The 23,626-nt window shown below is 39.1% G+C and overlaps 1 protein-coding gene across 2 annotated transcripts; it reads right to left on the bottom strand.

Moving 5' to 3' along the window:
• Positions 1-651: 651 nt before the first annotated feature.
• ufm1 (ubiquitin-fold modifier 1) lies at positions 652-23,285 on the bottom strand. 2 transcript variants are annotated; one of them, XM_073043926.1, is made up of 6 exons: positions 23,176-23,285; positions 20,138-20,194; positions 15,708-15,765; positions 11,042-11,081; positions 9,638-9,670; positions 652-1,177 (listed from the first exon to the last, which is right to left on the bottom strand). In XM_073043926.1, coding segments are annotated over exons 1-6 (258 nt in total). In that variant the 5' UTR covers positions 23,178-23,285; the 3' UTR covers positions 652-1,109. The 2 variants fall into 2 exon arrangements, with proteins under 2 accessions (XP_072900027.1, XP_072900028.1); XM_073043927.1 differs by lacking the exon at positions 23,176-23,285 and adding an exon at positions 22,340-22,358.
• Between the last annotated feature and the right edge of the window lie 341 nt (positions 23,286-23,626).

The following is a 23,626-nucleotide window of genomic DNA, read 5'->3' as shown; positions in this document are numbered from 1 at the left end:
CACATCATATTCCCAAGGGCCCCAAATGATAAAGTTAATCTTTCTGTTTCAACTAATCTTAAGTTTTCCTCAGTTCCTAAAAGTGTAATGCTGGCGTGTTGCATTCACTTCTCCTTGTTAGCACAAGATTAGTATGTTAATATCTGTCCTTAAGAAGAAACTTCTGAAATGCAATCATTTTACTACAATGAAATAGCAAGATGATTAATACATTGTGGTTTTGGTCCAGCTTATTAACATGAATAAAATTAATCACGATATAGATTAATAGGAAACAACTTACATTAACTAAGGCTTACATTAAGACCTTCATAGCGTCTCTATTAGTCTTTCAATCAACAGCATACATGATAAATTGCTTTAGATGCAAATTTAACTTCAAAACTTCAAGGCTGATCATTTAAACTTTAAAATCCAGGAGTATGAATAAGGATAAAAAATACTGATTTGATGGTTGCTCATCTGATACCTGTTTTAATAGGTACAAGCAGTCAGTTTCAAGTTTGGGAATAAAACTGACAGGGAGCAACTCTTGCTTGCAATTAAGTCAAGTTTAAGGACAGTTTTGTTAATTAAAGTATTTTGGATTGGTAATTAATTTTCATCTCTTGTTACAACAATAAGGTTCAGAATATTTAGTCAGACAAGCTGTACCAATGAACAAAATAAGTTTTTATTTTGAATCATTACATATACTTCAAAGCTTATAGTTTTAGGATGGGATACAATTAAAGTTTCTACAGTTTACTTCCAGATAAATAAATTTCAGCATTCATCTCTCTTGAATGAAGGAAACAAACAGTACAGTTCAAAATACTTGGGAATGTAACCAGTCACCTAATGCCAGGCATTTTACAAACAGACTTCATAAAGAATGCTTTGGAAAATTCCTTGCATTCACCGCTTAATGATTACATTTCATTTGAAAGTAGGCTTTTAAACATAGATCATATAGGTATTCTCTCTTCAAAGACTTGCCATTTCATCAGACTCTTGGCATCCAACTAGAACTTAAAATGAATGCATATTAAAATCAGAAAGTCTCATGTTCAAAACAAATCTAAAAATAGCTCTCTTCCGCAGAGTGATACGTTCTAGGTGACAAACTGTTAATGGCTTCCGACTCGATCCCGAGGAATAAGTCGCAGTTCTGACCCATGCTTCAAAAAAATATTTCCTGCAATAGAAATAATAAAAACAAACTAGTTAAGAAAAGCAACAGAATGCACTTAGTATTCATTTGAGATAAGTACTTCAACTGTTTGTTTTTTGCACATAAAATGTTAATGTCTAAAAAGTCACCTCAGATACTCTTGAGCTATCCTTAAAAAGCAGAAAAAAGTTCTAAAAGTTACCACTTTTTCTTTCCCTCTTTAAGCACTTCACACAGTGCTGTGCAAGAGTTGTGTGTGTGTGTGTATATATGGGAGTCAACAGGCTAAAGTGGACAAATGGCTAAAGCAAATAAAGGGAAGTACATAAGCAAAAGGCTATCTAATTGTTTTAAAATAGTTCCTTTATCCTTGTGATTTCTCACTAGTCAAACAGGATGGTAATTGCCTCTCCTGAAGGTCATACATAAAATGGGCCAGAACACCTTGCCTTTCAGCAGAAAACAACATGTCACTTCAATATATTGTATTAGATTTACACTGCAACAATACTGCATCTTTTTCTGGGGTGCAGATACAATATATAGTCTGTAAAAAGCAGCTTACTTGATTGGCACCTCATTTGCCACCTTAAAATTCCTATTGTTCAAAGACAAAACCTAGTACGGTAAGTATATTCTGCATTCATGTATTAACTTAAGCTACAGACATGTTGTGCATCCAGTACTCATAAAACCCAGCTAAAATTTTCAGAGTGAAATCCAGCTTCCCTACTAAATGCTGTAAATACGCTGCATGTCAGACCGAGAGGCTTGCGGAGGGGAACAGATTTCATATCCTTTCATCAGAATCAGGGAGAGTTATAACCCAAGATGTTTCATGTTGCAGAGTGGGAAGAGTGGAGAGCAGGAAGGTAATGTGAGGAGTCAGAAACAAACAGGGTGAATTCAGCAGATCGAGCAGCATCTATGAAGAGGAAATGAGTTATCAAGGACAGAGTGGAAATGGGAGGCAGCCTGTATAACAAGGAGAGGATTAGGTCTGTGCCAGGGTGATGACCAAAGCATAAGTGATGGTGACAGTGCTCGTAACACCGAAAGTGGAGAGAACTGAAGTGCAGCTGATCTATCTGGAGGAAATGTAAACAGAAAATGAACCAGAACAGAACGAGGCATGTTCCAGCCCTCAGGACTCAGTGAATTCAACAACTTCAGATGATTATTTTTCATATAAACCGCAAAAGCTGGCTACCCTTATTTTCCTCCCACCACAGACACTGCCTGACCTGCTGAGTATTTCCAATACAAGAGATCCTGCAGATGCTGGAAATCTTGACACACAAAATGCTGGATGAACTCAGCAAGTCAGGCTGCAACTATGGAGGTGAATAAACAGTCAAATTTCAGGCCTTGGGCCTTCATCAGGACTGGAAAGGAAGGGGGCAGAAGCCAGAATAAGATGGTGAGGGAAGAAGCACAAGCTGGCAGGTAGTAGATGAAACCAGGTAAGGGGGAAGGTGGGTGGGCCATGGAGGACGATGAAATAAGAAGCTGGGAAGGGATAGGTGGAAGAGTTGAAGAGATAATGAAGGAATCTAATGGGAGATGATAGTGGACATCACACACAAAATGCTGGTGGAACACAGCAGGCCAGGCAGCATCTATAAGGAGAAGCACTGTCGACGTTTCTGGCCGAGACCCTTCGTCAGGACTCAGGAGATGATAGTGGATCATGTTAAAATGGAAGAAAGAACCAGAAGGAGGAGATGAACACGTCAGTAAAACCTGAGTTTGGCCCCTTCATGGCAGTAGAAGAATTCATGGATTCATCTATCATTTGTCAACTTGCACCCCCCACCCCCTACATTAACTTATTCTAGCTTCTGCCCCCTTCCTTTCCAGTACTGATGAAGAGTCTCAGCCCAAAATACATCAATGGTTTATTTCCCTCCATGATGAGGCCAAAATCAGCTTTGTTTTGTTTTTAAAAAAATGCTAAATATCCATCATCTCTCAGCAAACAATTGTATTAAATCTCTAATGCTGTACTTTACTACTGATAAGGATCAATTTTAAACATGAAAATAAATAAATATGATGTATTGCAGTGCATAAGAGTAGACCGCACCCACAAAAACCAGAATAGAGTGTAGATTTATAGAGTCTAGGCATTATCCTTCACTTGATAAGAGTGGTCCTTCATAACAGAACACTTCACCTCTGACTCACTGTGAGTATTTAAATATATCTACAAGGTAAAAAGAATACTTGTATTAATACATCTCTCTGCTGTTATAGTCTGTAATAAATATTCAATTAGAAGTTGGCTCCAACCTTTACTCTTCCATATATTTTTAGTAAGGTACATTTTTCTTCACAGTTGAGAAATGGCTTTCTGGCATAACCAACAATTTACTGCGTTTAATTCCTTGCAATTTTTTTATAACACTGGCAGTGTTAAAAATATACTTGTTTAAAAGATTAATTATGGGTAGAAAGTTGTAGTTGAACAACGTTCCGAGATATTTGTATTATTTCCATTTTACTTCAATAACTGAGAAAAGTCTGTAAAGCTTATACAGACCAACAGTACACATCAGCACTGTTGGACTTGGGCTATATGCAATTTTTCTGATGAAATACAAACAAATATTATCTGAAGATATATAATCTGTGAACGTATGTAGAATAGTACAGGAACAGGCCCCTCAGCCCATGAAGTCTGCATTGAAAACAATGCTGAATTGAACCAAATCCCCACTGTCTGCACATGACCCACATCCATGTATATTCCTGTAGGTAACTACCTGTTAAACCTATCACGTCCACTTCCACCACTACTCCCAGCAGCCCATTCCAGGTGTAACACCTGTGTAGCAGTTGTCATATCTCATGTGATTGGTCGCCGTACTCTTTATGAGAAAATCTACTTACAAAGGTGCTAGTAAGCATCAGAAGCTCTAGGTATCAGAAGGAAGCAGAGAATAGAAAAAAAACACTTCTGGACGCAACTTTATAAAAACAACTATATATAAAATATTTACATGAGTAATAACAACTCAAAATTCCAACATGAAAACAAAATTCCTTCTTAGTTAGAATTAGTGATATTCATTAGAATAACCTTTATGACTCCAATTTCTCTAACTAATTAGATCTAGTGTTATTCCCTATTTAAAGGTTAATTGACAAGCCTTTCCTTTTTATTTATCCCTAGTTAGTTAGGAAACTAATTGAATTCCTATTCTTAAGTATTTTGATTAACTTCAGTTTCAGTTCCAGGTCAGTATGTCTACAAATTTAAATTAAAAAATATATATTGCTTAACTCTTTTCACAACAATTCTAAATCAAATTTAGAACCTTCGAATGAGAAATAAATTTTTACACTATTAAATCATCTACATCTTTAAACATTTCATTCCTACACTGGTTCTTCCATCTTAGTTGCTCGCCATCTTGTTTCTTGATTCATTGGATTAATTGGTGGGTCATAAACAGAAAGTCGTTTCACAATACTTACACAAAAAATACCTGACCAAATCCCCTGGAATGATTTCACAGAACAAATTCCTGGTTACACGGTAGAGATCGTCTCTGCCGATATTGTCTCACTTTAGCTACTGCTTGTTATAGCTGTACATTCACTGAACCTTTTATCACTATTATCTCTCCTCCAGGGGTCTGACCCTGAGGTTTTCAAGTAGGGTAGATACGAACTACTAATCACACTTTTAACAGTTTATATCTTTAGTTTCTAATAGTTTGCTTTGTATGCGCCTGTGTCAGCCACAGCTTGTTCTCACATAACTTTTATCCCCTGCAAGTTCTTTTAAAAAAAAATATTTGGTAACCTTCGCTTTCATCCCTCTAAGGGTGGAATTTTCTGACATTACATCTGTGGGTAAATTAAACTGTGTTACACAGGCATCTACCGCTCAATGTAAAAGAAAACTTGCCCCGCACATCTCCTTTAGAATTCACCCCTCACCTCGCCTTAAGTATATATATGTCCTTTAGCATTTGACATTCCTACCTCGGCAAAAAGATTCTGACTATCCACCCTATGAATGCTTCAATTTTATAAACTTGTATCAGGTTTCCCCTCACACTCTGATGCTCCAGAGAAAGCAAACAAGTTAGTACAACCTCCCCTTATAACTCATACCTTCTAATCCAAGCAGTTTCTGCACCCTTTCCACATCCTTCTTGTGCCAGGGCAACCAGAACTGCACACAATTAGCCAAGTGCTCCCCAAACTTTAATATAACTGCACCATGACTTCCTTACTCATAAGCTCAATGCCCTGAGGTACAAGTGGGTCACCAATGTATTAGTATAAAAGGGATTTGTACCACAAAAATCAGTTTCAGTTGCTCCATACAAAACTGAAAATGTTTCAATTGTTGCCAACTTTAACAGATTAAATGAGGTAGCGCAATTTTACCTGCAGTCTAAATGCTCAGCATTCGGTTTTTCACGGACCCACTTAATGAATCCCTGAGAATACTGTTGGATGTCAACTTTTTTCTAAGGAATCACAGTTGAATATTTTAAGGAATGTGTCCTGCCTTATCATCACAGTTTGACAGACATGTTGGAAATGTTTCCGCTTTGAAGTTCTTGACTATTTTTCATGCCGCTGCCTGAAGCGGCTGTGCTTATCACTGCCTGGAAACAGCCAACAGCACAATATGGTAATTTCAAACACTGTGACATTATTTTCCAATTGCAGGTCCCGGACCCACACATTCACATCATCCCACCTTCAGTGTATAAATAAAGATGTATTAAAATGTCATAGGAAAGGATTACATATGTGACACTTTAGTTTTAACATATTAACCATATGGGATTTTATTTGGGAGATGTGTTGCATGAACTATTTTCATTCCTTCAACAAAGTGACTGGATGGCCCATTTATTTTCCTTCCAGCTGACTTGCAAACTGCCAAGTTAAGATTGCATATTGAGCCCGAAGCCCTGAGCCTACAACCACTATATAAACTTCTTGTGCACGGAATACATATTGGTTATAAATATTAAAGATTCTGTATGTTCCTGCAACAAAGGCTCTTATAAAATGCAAATGCTGCAGTTGTTAATAATTGCAATGCAAGCTAAAACAATTACAATCAATATCTGGATTAAACTGCTATAGGCCACTTTCTTACTGCTTCCTCAAAAAAAAAATCTGCATCCACAATTGTTTCATTTTTACAAGCCTTATACATTTTAGTAAAAGTTTAATAATCTCTTAATTGTATATGTAGAATTTATGAAAATAGCAATAATTAATATTGGATTAAGATTTAAAATCTAGTTTACAAATAATTTGGATATTGTTACTATGTTTCCTTGCAACTTTGAACAACATTAAGTGTATTAATGATTAGCATTACTGTTTTCAGAATTTCAAATAAAGTGGATTCCAGTTTATTGGGACACATCAGACATTTTGGCCCAATTAAGCACCTGTCCCAGTTAGCCCAAGTTTCAACAAAATAGTTAAAAGGAATTAAAAAAAAGACAAACTGAATAACAAATTATGTATTCAAATGAAACAGAGAACAAATCAGAACACTACCAGTAGTACTACACTACTACAGTTCTGTACTGTGTACAGTTTATTCAGTGTACACAATGAACAAAATCAGCTCAGACTCCTAGTACAGATAATGGACAATGCTATCAACTGCATCCTCCAAGTCTTCACTTTCATTGTAACATTCAAGAAGACTGTTGATACCTTCAAATTCTTCGCAGTTCCTAACTCACTGAAGTAGTGAAATTGTTTCATTTCACTCTTGGCCGTTTTTGGCATCTCCAAGCCTGAATGCTTGAAACCACAGTGAGCAAAATCATTCTGAATTGTCTTATTGCTTATTTCTCAAAAATCACTGCTTTTTTTAAAAAACACAAACACACACAACTAATGCTAGTCAACAGTTCGCCTGAGACCCTTCTTCAGGACTGGAAAGAAAAGGGGGAAGTTGCCAGAATAAAAAGGTGGGGAAGGGAAGAAGGATAGCCAGAACTTGACAGGTGAAGCTAGGTGGATAGCTGCTCTAAGCATGGTGTAAGTCACATCATATGAATTATCAATTCACTAATTAGCATATAAAACATTTTAATGTAAACATGAAGGAAGACTGAATTGCCATAATTATTGATGTGATTGGCCAAATTATGGTGTTCAACCACATGTAGTCTCCATTCAACCATCCTTACTTTTTAACCTCAAGATGAAGATCGGCCAACTAGCAAACCCCCTAAACCATACAAGCATTTGGCAAAAAAGAGCAGGGACTGAGTAATAAGTCAATCTCAGGCAGTACCAAAACATGCTGACGAACCTGACAGCATACTTGGTGGTGAAGCCCTTCCAACTGCTCTTAAATGTTTGTGATGATTGAGATAGAGCATCCATACACAGCCGAAAACACTGGACACAGTAAAGTCCACTGCACTGGGCAACATCTCAGTACGTGAAGTCATTATTATCAGCAAAGTATCATCTGCAGGAAGCCCAGGCTTCCTGCAGATGATAAATAATGTGTCCCACCAAGATACTCTCTTTTGTAACAAAAAGGTATAAATGCTTTCTATGATTCTGAAATTATTAACATAAATAAATATAAAATCATTTAAATAACCAAAAGGTAATTATATTAGCAAACTAATTACTACTTCCATTGAAACTGTAATGGTTTAGAAATGACCAGGTGCAGCTGTGTAAACAGAGATTGCTCTATTCAAACATACTACAGGGAGCCAAGACACAAGTGGTCTCAAAACTGATCGGTGTATTTATATGGTGATTGGTCCCTTAACATGAACATAGGCATTTCTCAGGGAAAAGAATTGAGACAGCATCTCAGCATAGAGCGAGGATGAAGTACATTGAAGAAATATTCTCCAGAAGTATTGCCTATAGCTAAATTGTCCCAGGACAATTAAGGCATTGGACAATGCAGAAAGTTCATCTAGTATTTCTTGTTCACAGGGCAACAGCAAATCCAACACTGAGAATTATTACCCAATCTATGCTCAACTGTAGCAGATGTCACTAACGGTACTATCAAGTAACATCCACTCACCAATAAGTCTGGGATTTGCCAGCCTACTTGGCTCTAAATCTTGGACCTTTCATTAAAAATGGTGGACCAAAGAGCCAAATTCCAGAAGTGAGGCATAACATCAAAAAAAACCTTAAAAACTGAAGTCAACAGGCATCAATGGGTAAAGAATTATGGTTGAGGTGATGGTCTTTCAATTCATTACTACAAAACCACTTCAGACCAAGGACCAAAATTAGGCCATTCAGTCCAATCCACCATTCAATCATGGCTGATTTACATTCTCTGTCAACTTCATCCTCCTACCTTTCTCTCTAACTTTTGACATGCTTACTAATCAAGAATATATCAACCTCTGCTTTAAATATATCCAAGACTTGGTCTCTACACAGCTGTCTATGGCAATGAATTCCACAGATCCACCACGCTCAGGCTAAAGAAGTTCCTCCTCTGTTCTAAAGGGATATCCTTTATTCTGTCACTGTGGCCTCTGGTCCGAGACCCTCCCACTCACCTTTGGAAACATCCTCTTCTTTCCATACTTGGTAGGTTTCAATGAGATTCTCCTCCTCCTTCTAAAATCCAGTGAATACAGGCCCAGAGTCGTCAAAACACTCCTCATACATGAACACATTAATTCCTGGGATCCTCCTCTGGACCCTCTCCAATGCAAGCACGTCCTTTCTTGGAGAACTGCTCACAATATTCCAAATTTGGCCTAACCACTACCGTATAAAGTTTTTACACCTTTGCTTTTATATTCCAGACATCTTGAAATGAATGCTAGCATTGTGGTTGCCTTTCTTAATACTGATTCAATCTACAAGTTAACCTTTAATTTATCCTGCACTAGGACTCAGAAGTCCCTTGCTGAATTTGTTCTTTATTTAAAAAAATAGCCTGTGCCTTTATTCCTTGTACCGAAGTGCATGATCATATACTTCCCTACATTGGAAGGTTACTACTGAGAGTATCATGGGTCAAGCCATCCACAGTATTGGTACAATTAAAAATAAACATTGTATTTTGCAAGTGGGAAGAATTGAGAAATAATTTCAAAAAAATCAAATGTTAACCCAAGGCAAAGTCACATGTGTATAGGAAGAATATGCATGCTCATAAACTGCACTGGAGATCAGGAATGGACCCAGGCCATTAGAGGGCCAGCACTACTTGCTATGCCACTGTGTAACCCATGCTCCTAATTTATGAATAATTGAAAGTCAAGTTCTGAGGATGGCCATTAACACAAAACAAACAATTTTCTCAATGCTGATGCTACCTAAACCACGTATTTCCAGTACTTTGCCTTTTTTCAAATAATTTAGTGTTGTACAAACACTTGTTAATGTAGTCATTTGGAAACTAAGAAATTGTGCATACATTATTTAATTGCTAGAACAAAATACAATACCTTCAGAAATTACTAGTTAAATAACTTTACTCACCTGCGCTTTGAGCTGGGTTGATCCCAATTCCATCTGTGGGGAAACAAAGTCACATTAAATCATAATAACACAAGACAGACAAGATAGAAAACACTTCAATCCTACTTTCTGAAATGACAGTACACACTGATAATTATACATATGGACACTCTCAACCTATAATTATTCTTCACATCCATAACAATTACAGCACGGAAACAGGCCATCTCGGCCCTTCTAGTCCGTGCCGAAACGCTTACTCTCACCTAGTCCCACTGACCTGCACTCAACCCATAAGCCTCCATTCCTTTCCTGTCCATATACCTATCCAGTTTTTTTTTTAAAAATGACAATATCGAACCTGCCTCTACCACTTCTACTGGAAGCTCATTCCACACAGCTACCACTGTAAAGTAAAGTAGTTCCCCCTCGTGTTACCCTTAAATTTTTGCCCCCTAACTCTCAACTCATGTCCTCTTGTTTGAATCTCCCCTACTCTTAATGGAAAAAGCCTATCCACTTCAACTTTATCTATCCCCCTCATAATTTTAAATACCTCTATCAAGTCCCCCCTCAACCTTCTACACTCCAAAGAATAAAGACCTAACTTGTTCAACCTTTCTCTGTAACTTAGGTGCTGAAACCCAGGTAATATTCTAGTAAATCTCCTCTGTACACACTCTACTTTGTTGACATATTTCCTATAATTCAGTGACCAGAACTGTATACAATACTCCAAATTTAGCCTTACCAATGCCTTGTACAGCAGTGTACCAACTTTCCCTTTTTAAAGTATCCAATACTTCTACATGTGCTGAATGCTAGAAAATACATCAGGAAAATCTGGAGAGCTGACAGAAACACATCTATGCTTATAAGATCATCAGGCAATTTAGTAATCAGATTATGAGATCAAATATAGTAAAATACATATGATGTCTATAATAATAAGCTTTTGCTCAGTTTATTTAAATGGAATATTTTCAGAGGGCAACTGTTTAGGAAGATACTCTCTTGCATTAAAGTCATTTCTTCTTATGCAAGTACATTTCCGCCACTCTCTGTAAGGGGTGTACATGCTCTCCCCATGATCACCAGGGTTCCCTCCCAGTCCAAAGGTGTACCGGTTGGTAGGTTAATTGGTTGTTGTAAATTTCCCCATGATTAGGCAAGAGGTAAATTGGGGGTTGTTGGGTGGTGCATCTCGAAGGGTCGGAAGGGCCTATTCCATGCAGTATCTCAATAATAAATAATAGAACAGCTAATGAAAATAAAGCATATTAACTATGCTACTCTCTGGATTTTTCAATACTGCATTTATCCTAAAATTTTAATATTTGCTTTAATATTCAATCTCTAGCTTTTCAGAAAAAATAATTCAACAGGAACATAACTGTGTAGTAATAAAAATTCTTGCTTTCTTACCATTTGTTATAATAGCACTGCTTGCCGTAGGTACTTTAAACTAAAGAGAAGGGAAGATGAAGAAAATAAATTTTATTAACCCTGAACTTTGAATTCTCATACTTCTATATTAGAGATAAAGTAATAATAAATTAAATGCTAAAATATTATTTAGGTCCCTGCACAGATCAAAGTCACAGTTATTGAAAAAGCAAAGGCCTTCTGGAAATTCATCTTCTCCTTAAGCCCATTATCCCTACTAGGGAATAGGCTGCCAACAGTAGCTTGCTGAAGTCCTGTGTCCTGGGCCACTAGAAGGTTAATCCACCCTGTGGCTTCTGTTTTCAACGCATTACTTCAGATGTCTTTTAGGCAAAGATACTTCCTCTCCCTGGGATGTGGTCTTTGGAGCTTCTGTTGCCATTTCTGTAGCACTGGGTTTTTACAGGATGGGGTCACTAGCACCATGTCCAAGCCCCCCTCCTTTTGCAGACAGGCTTGGGACCATCAATGGTGGAGTTTATCGATTCATACATTAGGGAAAAATGGTACTGACAACCGTAACAGTTTCAACGCAACAGTAATGTGGCTAACAGGTCTTTTTAAAAGGATGACCTGTATCAGGAAAGCCCAGAGAAGTAATCAAATTATTAAAGTATTATAATTTTCAGTAAACTTGCATGGCCTAGGGAAAAGTAGAAGACAGAATTATATCATTTGGCACATATGCTTATTGTTTAATAAGGACAAATTAAGATAAAAGGCACTTCAATTGTTGTTCAGACATTTAGAAATCAAATTACTGCTGATGAGGGAACTTTGCACATTGCCAAGTGCCCTAGCCAGAGACCAAATGAAATGAAGTGTTTGTTCTTTGAAATTACTGAAGTCTAACTGCAAAATATTCACAGCAATGCTGGTAACCAGATAATGAAAAGCTAATATCCATGAGCTTACGTGGGATGCTTTCTGCTCAATATCAGGCTTTGTCATGTTTCCCAAAATTGCTATGATCTTTTGCTAATCGCAATTTTTCTTTTAAATTACAAAGCCTCATTCTTCTCTTGCAGGTTCATAAATTCTCTGAAGAGCATGAGAGTCTTATGGTTCTGCATACACTTTTCCCACTGATCAGTTCTATTCAACTTACAGGCAAAAAAAACAAATTTGGATATAGAAACATAAAAATCTACAGCACATTACAGGCCCTTCGGCCCACAATGTTGTGCCAACCAAAAATCCTACTCTAGAAACTGCCTAGAATTTCCCTACCGCAGAGTCCTTTATTTGCCTAATCTCTATGTACCTATGTAAGAGTCTCTTAAAAGACCTTATAGTATCCGCCTATACTACCTTTGCAGGCAGTGCATTCCACGCACCCACCACTGTGAAAAACTTACTTCTGACATTCCTTTAGTACCTGCTTCCAAGCACCTTAAAACTATGCCCTTTCATGTTAGCCATTTCAGCCCTGGGAAAAAGCCTCTGGCTATCCACATGATCAATGCCTCTCATCACCTTATACACGTCTATCAGGTCACCTCTCATCCTCCATCGCTCCAAGGAGAAAGGGCCAATTTCACTCAACCTATATTCATAAGGCATGCTCTCCAATCCAGGCTACACCCTTGTAAATCTCCTCTGCACTCGCTCTATAGCATCCACATCCTTCCTGTAACGAGGTGACCAGAATCTCCCAGTACGGCGTTCAGTTCTTGAACAACTGATCAGGAATTGTCAGTTTTACAGCTTCAGTCATGCTACTGCCAACCATCAAACAGGCAGTGTAATTCTGTCTCTAAATGTCTACTGTAGTCTAGACCTGATCAATGATAACAAGGGGCATTAAAGAACTCGCAAAGCTCAGACCTGGAAATAATTTAACTATAGCCAAAAATCATAAATATGATTGTAACAAGAAACCATTAAAATAGAAACTGAAATATCAAATAGTACAAAAATCCTATCTTTTATTTTGAAGTATTCCTGAGAACAAATTATAAAATTCTTGGGGCAGAAGCATACCAAACCATACAACCAACTCATAACAGACTATGATTTTTATTTTATTTGGAGATACAGTGCAGAATAGGCCATTCTGGCACCGCACGAGCAACCTCAGATTAACCCTAACCTAATCACAGGACAATTTACAAAGACTAATTAACCTACCCAGTACTCCTTTGGACTGTGGAGTGAAACTGGAGCATCTGGAGGAAACACACACATTCCACAAGGAAGACGTACAGAGACCCCTTACAGTGGACGCCGAACGCTAGACACCACAATCTGTAACAGCATCATGCTAACCGCTAAATCACCATGGTGCCGCCTTTTCAAGATGTTTAAAAATAAGGCTACTTTGGCAATGCTTAAATTCTCATAATTTGAAGTGATTTCACTTTGACTGTGGTGCAGAAAGCCGCAAGCCATGCAATCACTGGCTCACTGCCAATACCTGCAAGATTTCAGCATTCAGTTAGTTTCCCAAAACTCTAATCTTGGTCTCATTGGGGAAATACAAATTTAGTTTCTATGGCTTTTAGCAGTTTGTTCTAGTGAGACTTTATGTGAGAAGAAAAAAAATAACTGCAACCATTGTCAAATTATGGATCAGTTGTCTTGCTGTTGTTAGTACCACAAAATTTAGGCTGTTGAAATTGTGGTGGGAATACCATATTCACATCTATTTGTATATTACTAATACTCTGAAATCAAATATCACTTCCAACTTAACTAATTTTGGCTTTAAATAATCCCTTCTGTGAAAAGCTGTGGATCTAGTACCTAGTACTTGAGGTTTTATACTACAGCAAAATAGAACTCAGCAGATAATCTTCAAAACATCAATAAATTTAAATCAATGGAAAACAAAAATCAAAATTTTTACAAGAGATTTCTCATCTCAAAGCCATTCCCAGTTTACAAATACAATATAGACTGATTTAAATTGGCATCTTACTGGTCAAAAGAGATCTTTGCACTTCTATTCCAACACTGTACTTCCCTACCATTAATGGAATATAATCCAGGTCTGAATACATTAAGATCACTTCTGTCAATTCAAAGCATGTCTGCACCATTGCAGATAAGCCAATGAAATACAGAACCAGTCACTATGCTGGCCAAAAATCTGTTTTTAGATGCCCATTTCCTTAGGCAGTGGGCACTCAAAATAAAATCATTCCTGGAAACAAAACAATGACATTATTAACCAAAAAAGTTGCTTTATAGAAATAAACATCTTATGGCAAAATAGGATGACAATAGGATGCCCATCGAGTTTGTACCAGCTCTTAATTGCCATTCCTGCTCATTATAGTCCTGAAACTTGCATCTAACTAATCCTTTTTGTGCATTTTCCCATGCCATTAAAAGTTCCCCAGATCATAATTTGCATATATAGATTCTCTACCTCCATATACCTCTTGTCTAAGATTTTAAACATGTCCCTGCTCCTTGAACAATCTGATAACCAGACCTTTCGTCTTTTTACCAGACTCAAGGAAACTACTATCCCACTGTTGAAAGATCCTCTAGTATGACAAGATAACCTAGCTTGCTAATGGCCTTGCACCTGCACTTTCTCTGCTACTGCAAAATTTGGCTCTGCAGTCTGTTATTGTTTTCCTGTGTGCCACCTTAACGTACTGTTGAAATGAAATGATCTGTATAGATGGCATGCAAAATAAAATACTTTGCTCTTCCACAGTAATAAACTACTTTTTCTACTTCAGCCTTTTGTTTTTAATCCATCAATTTTGTTTGATCTGAGGGAAACAAGCTCAGCTCCTCCTGTTTAATAAAGTTAAATTCATCACCCTAGAACTACTTCAGTGAATCTCAGACCATCGCGTACTAGTTAGGTTACTAAAAATGGATGTTTGAGGAATGCAAGTTCTAATACCTTGAAAATAAATTAAATCCATTAATAATTTTTAAAAGTATATAAATTATGTAGCTATGTTTATGATTTTGTAAACTGTATATACATATTTTGCATAGGCACTTTCTTTTCTCTATTCTGGTTTAAGATGGTGCTGGTAAAGCACAGTGACAAATTGCTGGCAGCAAACACAGCTACTAACTACTTTATAACTCACAATTTTTCTGGTAAACAATCACTACAATCATGGTATATACGGGCTGAAGAGAGGCAGCGGGCACTGAGTCTTGGTGTGGGAAACGAGACAACGGCTGCTGGAGCAAACTTGGAGGCAAGCTGAAGATGCAGATCTGAGGCGAGACAACAGAGCCAGAGCCTAAGAGCAAGGAGCAAACCTGTGTTTGACTGATTTAAGCACTGGGCCAGATTGGCAATGCCGGGTACAGGCCAAATTGAGTCTGCAGGGCCCAGGCTTGAGCCCGAGAGTGAGGAACAACCCTGTTTCTGATTTAAGCGCTGGGCCAGACTGAAAAGGTCAGGGTGTCGGGACCAAGGTGAGAGAGGGCCAGTGTTCAGCTCGCTGCTCGGCAAGGTTTACTGATCTAGGATATAGAGAACAGACAGTACACTCCATGCAAATATAAGCCACGGCAGGAGTCTGTTTGCCTGTAGCAATGGGTTTAGTATGCTGAAAAGTTTAGGAAGTTGATAAACACTTTAAAAGGGAGCATTTGAAAGCCCCCACTCCCACTCTCCTCCCACCGCGTAGCACAATTCTATTATATAAACAGTTGTGCCTACCTCCTCTGCTGCAAACTTCAAAACTGCAGTGAAAGGGGTGGCTTCAGGTACACTCAACCTAAAACAACAACCAAAAATTATTTTTTTAATTTGCAGAATACAATTAAAATTCCATTTCTTATTCAAGCACCTGAATTAACATGTTTGATGCTAGTTATGTCACATGAAATGTGAGAGTGAGGATGGATTAACCACCAGTCTCCATAGATAACAGACCAAGGTGAGAAAATTTCAAATTTGCTCATGGAAACTTTCAATACAAAATCTGCAGATCATTCTTCCCCACTTAGTAAAGAGATTAACGGATTAGGTCAGCAGCAGATGCAATTTCAACGGCTCTCCACATGGCTTTAGACCAACTGGACAACACAAGCACCTACATCAGGATGCTGCTCATCGACTATAGCTCAGCATTTAATACCATCATTCCCACAATCCTGATTGAGAAGTTACAGAACCTGCGCCTCCGTACCTCTCCCTGCAATTGGATCCTCGACTTCCTAACCGAAAGACCACAATCTGTGCAGACTGGTGATAACATATCCTCCTCCCTGACAATCAACACTAGCGTACCTCAGGGGGGTGTGCTTAGCCCACTGCTCTACTTTCTCTGTACCCACGACCATGTGGCTAGGCACAGCTCAAATACCATCTATAAATTTGCTGATGATACAACCATTGTTGGTAGAATCACAGGTGGTGACGAGAGGGCATACAGGAGTGGGATATGCCAACTAGTGGAGTGGTGTCGCAGCAACAACCTGGCACTCACCATCAATAAGACGAAAGAGCTGATTGTGGAACTCAGGAAGGGTAAGTCGAAGGAACACATACCAATCCTCATAGAGGGATCAGAAATGGAGAGAGTGAGCAGCTTCAAGTTCCTGGGTGTCAAGATCTCTGAGGATCTAACCTGGTCCGAGCATATCGATGTAGTTATAAAGAAGGCAAGACAGCAGCTATACTTTATTAGGAGTTTGAAGAGATTTGGCATGTCAACAAATACACTCAAAAACAAATACACTCTATAGTTGTAAAGTAGAGAACATTCTGGCAGGCTGCATCACCATCTGGTATGGAGGGGCTACTGCAAAGGACCGAAAGAAGCTGCAGAAAGTTGTAAATCTAGTCAGCTCCATCTTGGGCACTAGCCTACAAAGTACCCAGGACATCTTTAGGGAGCGGTGTCTCAGAAAGGCAGCGTCCATTATTAAGGACCTCCAGCACCCAGAACATGCCCTTTTCTCACTGTTAGCATCAGGAAGGAGGTACAAGAAGCCTGAAGGCACACACTCAGTGATTCAGGAACAGCTTCTTCCCCTCCGCCATCTGATCCCTAAATGGACATTGAATCTTTGGACACTACCTCACTTTTAAAAAAAATATACAGTATTTCTGTTTTTGCTCATTTTTTATTTATTATTATTATTTTATTTATTACTTTTCTCTGCTAGATTATGATTACATTGAACTGCTGTTGCTAATTTAACAAATTTCACATCACATGCTGGTGATAACAAACCTGATTCTGATTCGAGAGATGAAAGATTAGTTTTATTTGCCATATGTACGTCGAAACAGACAGTGAGATAAGTTATCTGCAGCAAATTCAATCACTTTGCATTGTGCTGGGCAGCCTGCAGATGCCGCTACACTTTCAGTAGCAACACAGGATGCTCACAACTCACCAACCTTAACCCAAGTCTTGAAGTGTGGGGGAATCCAGAACACCCAGCAGAAACCCATGTGCTCATGGAGAGTCCAGGTATGACCAATGGAAGGCTATTTTTTTTTAATTAAAAAGTCAACCCCCTACCAACTACCAAAGAAAAAAGCTGATGGATGATAATGAATAATTAGAAAAAAAACATATTCGCTTAAGAGAAGATAAAAATATACATAAAAGTCTGCGTACTGTTAAAAGAAGGCTATTTTAAGAATGAAAAATAATTCTGATTGAAGTCAGAGACAGAATCGGATGCATAGCAACTCTGGTTGGGTTTACAGGCCATTACTTCCTACAAAGCAAAACCTAACATCATGAATGGTTGTAATGCTTCACTCCCAATGAGCTCAACCTTTTGTGCTCGCTTTGAAAGGGAGAATAAAACTACACCTGTGCAGCATCTTGTGACCCTGTGATCTGTCTCGGTGGCCAACCTCGTAATACTTTCCATGAGGGTGAACCCTCGTAAGGCATCAGGCCCTGATGGTGTACCTGGTAGGGCACTGAAAACCTGTGCCAATCAATTGGTGGGGGTGTTCAAGGACATCTGCAATCTCTCACTGCTGTAGTCGAAGGTTCTCACCTGCTTCAAGAAGGGCAACAATCATATCAGTGGCCAAGAAGAGCAGGGTGAGCTGTCTCAATGATTATCACCCAGTTGCACTCACATCTACTGTAATGAAGTGCTTGAGAAGTTGATTACGGCCAGAATCAACTGCAGCCTAAGGAAGGGCCTGAACCCACTGCAATTTGCCTTTCACCACAATACGTCTACAGCAGATGCAATCTCCTTATATCAGCCTTAGATCACCTGTGCAATAGCAAGACCTACGTCAGAATGCTGATAATTGGTTATAGCTCAGCATTCAACATCATCATACTAATCAACAAGATCCAAAACCTGGGTCTCTATACTTCCTCCTGCAATTGGATCCTCACTGGGAAATCATTGTCAGTGTGGATTAGAAATAACATCGCCTCCTTGCTGACAATCAACACTGGTGCACCTCAAGGATGCATGCTTAACCTACGGCTCTATTCTGTACACCCACAACTGTGTGGCTAGGCACAGCTCAAACAGCATCTATAAATTTACCGATGACAGTACTATCGTTGGCTTAATTTCAGACGATGACGAGGAGGTGCACAGAAGCAAATAAATCAAGTGGTGTCACAAAAACAACTGTGCATTCAACATCGGCAAGATAAAAGAACTGATTGTGGATTTCAGGAAGGGGAAGCCAAGGGAATACACACCACTCCTCATCAAGGGAAGAGCAGCTTCCAGTTCCTGGATGTCAACATCTCTGAGGATCTACCCTGTGCCCAACATTTTGATTACAGAGAAGGCGCAACAGTGGCTAAATTTCATCAGGAGTTTTAGGAGACTTAGTGTGTCACCAAAGACACTGACAAATTTCTAAAGAAGTACTCTGGAATCCATTCTAACTGGTTCCATCACTGTCTAGTAGGGATTTGATGCAGCAAAGGATCGGAAAAAGCTGCAGAAAGTTGTAAGCAAAACCAGCTCCATTGTGGGCACAAGCCTCCCAAGCAGACTTTCAAAAGGCGATGCCTCAAAAAGCAGCACCCATCATTAAGGACCCCAATCATGCCCTCTTCTCACTGCCACCGACGAGGTGGTGCAGGTGCCCGAAGACAGACACTCAACATTTCAGGGACAGCTTTGTCCCCTCCAACGGCAGATTCCTCAATGAACACTACTTCACTTTTATTTTGCTCTCTTCATGCACTATTTATTTTTTATATACACTAACTGTAATTTATAGTTTTTAATTATGTATTGCAGTGTACTGCTGCTGCAAAACAACAAATTTCACGACATATACCAGTATTATTAAACCTGATTCTGATTATGTACAAACTCCTTATAGGTAGTGGCTGAACTGAACATTGATTACTGATGGCTTTACAGTACCAGCTCATTGCATGTCACTAACCGTCCATATATTGCTTCTGGCTTTGCACATAATACAAAAAGAAGAAACAGCAGGTGTGGGTCCTTCATGCTCTGCCACTCAATAAGATCACAGCTGATCCACCACCCTCTGCAGCTCTTTCTTGCACCAAAGCCACATCACCCAATTTCCTTAATGTTTTGACATTTCTTGAATATACTTAATTATCTACCTCTATAGTCCTCTCAAATAGGAGAATTCACCCTCTGGGTGAGAATAAAAGTAATTTGCCTTTTTTAAAAACTCTTCAATATGTTTTGAAGAACCCCATCACATCCAATTTCTGATCAGAACGCTCAACTTGCAACTCTCTCAGCATCAATGCAATTGTTTCCTCTGTAAACCTAGTAATTTCTGATTGTACTATAAATGAACTAAATTAAAAGTAAGTAAGTGGCTCTAGGGATGAAAGGGAACATTTCCTTTCTAATCCTATATTTGATAAAATCTTATAACTGGCCTGAACTTTACAACCTTTATCGTAACTTTTAGATAAAAAGTAAATAGGGGGATTTCATAAATGGGCAATAACAACATTAATTAATAAAATTAAATAAGAGTTATAATTTAAAATAACAAAGAATGTCTCTTACTATAATACAGGTGCAGTAAAGGAGTGCTCAAAGAATTGAAAGCTACAGTAAGGATAAACAAATATTACACAGGTAACACTCAGGCAAAGCTGCAATTTTCAGCTTTGCATGGCAACTTACGTATTTACTTACACTTTGTATGGCAACTTTGGATCTGATGTCAGTGTGATTTTAAAAGTAACTTTTGACCTAAACAAAAAGAAAGAATTGATCAGTTACACAGTGAGCTGCTATTAAGTCAATCTGTTAAAAATGCTACACATGGTACAATTAGACTTACAAATATTAAAACGGCTGTTCACTGAAATGTGCTATTACAGTACACAATTGTTAATCTTTACAATAACTGAGCTCACAAGTGTTCTTCCTGGGAACAGTGCTGCTAATTAATATCATACGACATTCTTTAATTCCAACATGGTCAAATTATACCTAGAAACAATATAATTCTGGTGATCTGAATATTCATGTTTCTCTGCTGCTGGTTTCAGAATTACAATCCCCATTCTTGCAAAAAATACTGATTTTCTCTTTCTCAATAACATTCAATGTAATTAAGAAAATGTATGTATAAAATGTATAGAAATAAATACTTTTATGTTATTCGTGCCTTTGTAAAACAGGATTTATTTGAATGTTATAGGGACAGTCCATTAAGTCCCAACATTAAATAAAAGTTTAACAAAAGCAATTAATATACCGGGGGACCAAAATCCAGAGTAGGTCAGTGAGGGAAAAGATAATGATGGAGTGGGAGAGGAGATAGAAAGTTTTTGATTGAATTCTTCATGTAGAAGGTAATGAATGTTCACTAGTGAAAGTAGTGGACACCTACTACTTGATTTTCTGATATAATGGGACATAGCTACTATATGAGATAGAATCAGAGCATCCAGAGGAAACTCACATGGTCTTATCAAACATGTACAAACTCTACTCAAATAGCAAAACAGCACCAGATGTCACTGGAACTAAGCAGCAGCTCTGACAACTGTGCCATTGCTACTTCTGTTCCCTTTTCTCACACTCCTATCTTTAGCCTACTGCAGCAACAGATCCACAGCAGATGCCATTTCCTTGGCTCTTCACTCAACTTTAGAACATCTGGACAGCTAAAGATGCTCAGCATTCAATACCATCCTCTCCTCAAAACTAATCAATAAACTTCAAGACCCTGGCCTCAATACAACCAGATCTACAATCTCTTCAGTTGCAGACCCCAGTCTGTTCGAATTGGCAAGATCTCTTCCATGATCTCCATCAGCACTGGTGCACCACAGGGCTGTGTGCTTAGCCCCATGCTCTACTCACTTTACACTTATGACTGTGTGACTAAGCACAGCTCCAATGCCACATTTAAGTTTGCTGATGACACCACTGTCATAGGCCGAATCAAAGGTGGTGACAAATCAGCATATAGGAGGGAAACTGAAAATCTGGCTGAGTGGTGCCACAACAACAACCTCTCACTCAATGTCAGTAAGACCAAGGAGCTGATTATTGACCTCAGGAGGAGGAACCAGCCAGTCCTCATTGGAGGATCACAGGTGGAGAGGGTCAGCAACATTAAATTCCTCGGCGTTATTATTTGGAGGACCTGTCCTGGGCCCAGCAAGTAAGTGTAATTACAAAGAAATCACAACAGTACCTCTACTTCCTTAGGAGTTTGTGAAGAGTCTGCAAGACATCTAAAACTCTGACAAACTTCCACAGATCTGTGGTGGAGAGTCTAATGACCAGCTGCACTACAGTCTGGTAATGGAAACACCAACTCCCTTGAAAGGAAGATCCTACACAAAGTCTCATCATGGCTAAAGTCCTCCCCTCCATTGAATACATCTACAAGCACTGTCACAGGAAAGCAACATCCATCATCAGGAGCCCCCAGCACCCAGGTCATGCTCTCTTCTGGCTACTGCCATCAGGAGAAAGCACACGAGCCTCAAGACTCTCACCACCAGTATCAGGAATAGTTATTACCCCTCAATCATCAGGCCAGGTTCGAGAATAGTTATTATCGCTCAATCATCAGGCTCTTGAACCAAAAGGGGATAACTTCACTTGCCCCATCATCGAAATATTCCCACAACTTATGGACTCGTATTCAAGGACTCTTCATCTTGTGTTCTCAATAATTTTTGCTTGTTTGTTTGTTTATTTGTTACTATTTCTTTCTTTTTGTATTTTCAGTTTGTTGTCCTTTGCACACTGGTTGAACAAAAGACAGATGGTCTTTCATTGATTCTAATGGTTATTATTCTATTATGGATTTATTGAGTATGCCCGCAAGAAAATGAACCTTGGGATTTTGTATGGTGACATACATATACATACATTAAGCTTTAAAACTTTATGGGAGGAGGAGGGCAGGACAACAGAAGGATGAATTTTATTTCTGCATGGATTGATGACCAAGTCTGAAAGAAAGAGATGGAGAAAAAGTTGAGAAGAAACCTTTAAACTGTTATTTGGCACATTTGAGTGATCAGATATTTGGACAAGGCAAAGGTTGTGGGGGTGGGGATGTGATACAGGATTTAGAAAGCAGGAAATACATGGATTGGGCAACGTTAATTCAGAGACGTGACCAAACAAATAGGATTTTAAATGTGACAAAAAGGGACCCAGCTCCACAGACACTACGGAGACTAATTACAGATTGGGCAATTATTTTGCCGGCCACTTACACATTCCACATATGCGACCCAACATTCCGGTTGCCTGTTACAATAATACCTCAGACAGTAGGCTACAGTATACCTCAAGCCTACTGTTTTAAGGTATAACATGTCATCTTCCTATAAAGCAGAGTGTAGACCAGCCCAAACGATGAATTTAACAATTACGGATAATGATTATACTGCCCATTCATATTTCAGACCCTCTCTGTGCATGTTTTATTGCCCTATAATCCTCATTTTTCTGTTATTTAAATTATTCTTCTTTTCTTCCCTGGTTACCTCCCCTACCCCACCCCAAGCCAAGCCAAGCCTCCTCGACGATGGATCCTTGCGACACGCCAGCTGGCAGTTCATTGCTGGGGCGTTTACCGCTTTAAACAAAAACGCCGAACAGGACACCCGTGCTGAGTGACTGACCATCCCTTGCCCACCCCAGGCGGCCCGCCAGCCGCACGGTACCGGTACCGAGCGCGGGACAGACTCACTCACATTTTCCCACCCGGGGCCGGGGCCGGAGCCGAGCTGAGCTGCGGAGGCCGGAAGCGGTCGCGGGATTACACGTCAGCGGCACAGGGAGGCCGAGGACCCCGCGGCGGACGCCAATGTCACCGCCCGGCTGCGGACCAGAATACTAAACCCACTTCACCCGTTCGGCCCTTTTCTATTGTACTAAAATTTCCGGTGCCGCTGCTGCAGCGCTTCTTTCCGAAATGCCACGATCAGCAGGCATCTTCCTAGAAAGCTAAGCTGCTGGAGGGAAAGCGAAGAGGAAATGATGGAAGTGAGTCATTTGTGTTGCGGCAGTTCTCTGGCCATTTGATAACTGTTCCTCCTTGGACTACACATCACCGATTCAATTACTTATGTGAAGGTATAGGTATTAAACCTGAGGCATTTGTTTTACCAACTTAGTTCACTCGTTTGCATCAGCTGAACACAG

This window comes from Hemitrygon akajei, chromosome 4, assembly GCF_048418815.1.
Source record: "Hemitrygon akajei chromosome 4, sHemAka1.3, whole genome shotgun sequence".
Classification (NCBI taxonomy): Eukaryota; Metazoa; Chordata; class Chondrichthyes; order Myliobatiformes; family Dasyatidae; genus Hemitrygon; species Hemitrygon akajei.
This window is presented reverse-complemented; position numbering and strand designations above follow the sequence as displayed.